Here is a 926-nt window from a genome sequence, read left to right as displayed (position 1 = left end):
AATAATTCATAATTTCTGCTTTTTTAACTTAAATATTAGGTATAATTCTAAATAAATGAGGGTTATTGACCATGAATTCCAAAAAGTACTGTAAAACTAGTGGTAGCAAGGTGGTGTTAGTGAAAACTGAAGTCTGAAAAAGGGATGAAAATGTCAAATTTGTCAGTTTTTGACCCGGGAGGACAACACAAGGGTTAATAGATCTTTGGTTCATATTTATGAAACTCATTCTTTTGTGAAATCAAGTGATAGAGATGCTAGCCAATACTGACTCGTGGTCTGAATCCCTAATTGTTACTTTTTTGAACTTTGCAGTGATTGAAAAAGAGCGGACCAAATCGATCGGTCGACCGGCGCTGGGCGGTCCCTTCTTGCTCATCGATCACAACAACAAGCCCACCAAGAGCGAGGACTTCCTCGGCCAGTGGGTCCTCATCTATTTTGGCTTTACTCACTGCCCCGATATCTGCCCGGACGAAATAGAGAAAATGATTGAGGTGGTGGATGAAATAGGTAATTCAAAACTGTTTTCATTAGGAATTATACGCAAAAGAAATATATGTCTTGTATTCTCATTTTCCTCAAACGTCATGTACATGTTGGGCTCTCCACAGATAAAATAAAGTCTCTTCCAAACCTGACACCTATCCTCATCACCATTGATCCTGCGAGGGACACAGCAGAGGCCATGGCTGCATATGTGAAAGGTACAAAACATATGTTTTCTGTTTGTATATACAGTTGTGTTCAAAATAATAGCTTTCCAACATCATTAACCTCATAAATCATATTTTTGATGGAATTGATACTGCTACATGGCAAATAATTTACTAAGTGTTGTAGAGTCATAGAAAACCAACAGACCCAACAGCCATGACATGCATGATGCTAATTCTGTGTAATTAAATCTGTAATTGAAAGGGGCA

The 926-nt window shown here is 38.1% G+C and overlaps 2 protein-coding genes and 1 long non-coding RNA gene across 3 annotated transcripts in view; 2 read left to right on the top strand and 1 right to left on the bottom strand.

Moving 5' to 3' along the window:
* The window catches only part of map2k4a (mitogen-activated protein kinase kinase 4a), a 30431-nt gene that overhangs the window by 21778 nt on the left and 7727 nt on the right, over nt 1-926 (bottom strand). The window lies entirely within an intron of this gene.
* The window catches only part of LOC116703461 (uncharacterized), a 21864-nt gene that overhangs the window by 17596 nt on the left and 3342 nt on the right, over nt 1-926 (top strand). The window lies entirely within an intron of this gene.
* LOC116703459 (protein SCO1 homolog, mitochondrial) overlaps nt 1-926 on the top strand; it is a 7097-nt gene that overhangs the window by 2829 nt on the left and 3342 nt on the right. Inside the window, exons 4-5 of the mRNA XM_032538210.1 lie at nt 316-513; nt 615-707. Of these exons, the coding sequence (XP_032394101.1) occupies nt 316-513; nt 615-707 (291 nt within the window). The remainder of the gene's footprint in view (nt 1-315; nt 514-614; nt 708-926) is intronic.

The sequence above is a fragment of the Etheostoma spectabile genome, chromosome 15 (assembly GCF_008692095.1).
Source record: "Etheostoma spectabile isolate EspeVRDwgs_2016 chromosome 15, UIUC_Espe_1.0, whole genome shotgun sequence".
Taxonomy (NCBI): Eukaryota; Metazoa; Chordata; class Actinopteri; order Perciformes; family Percidae; genus Etheostoma; species Etheostoma spectabile.
The sequence above is the reverse complement of the archived record's forward strand: the minus strand, read 5'-3'. Positions and strand labels throughout refer to the sequence as shown.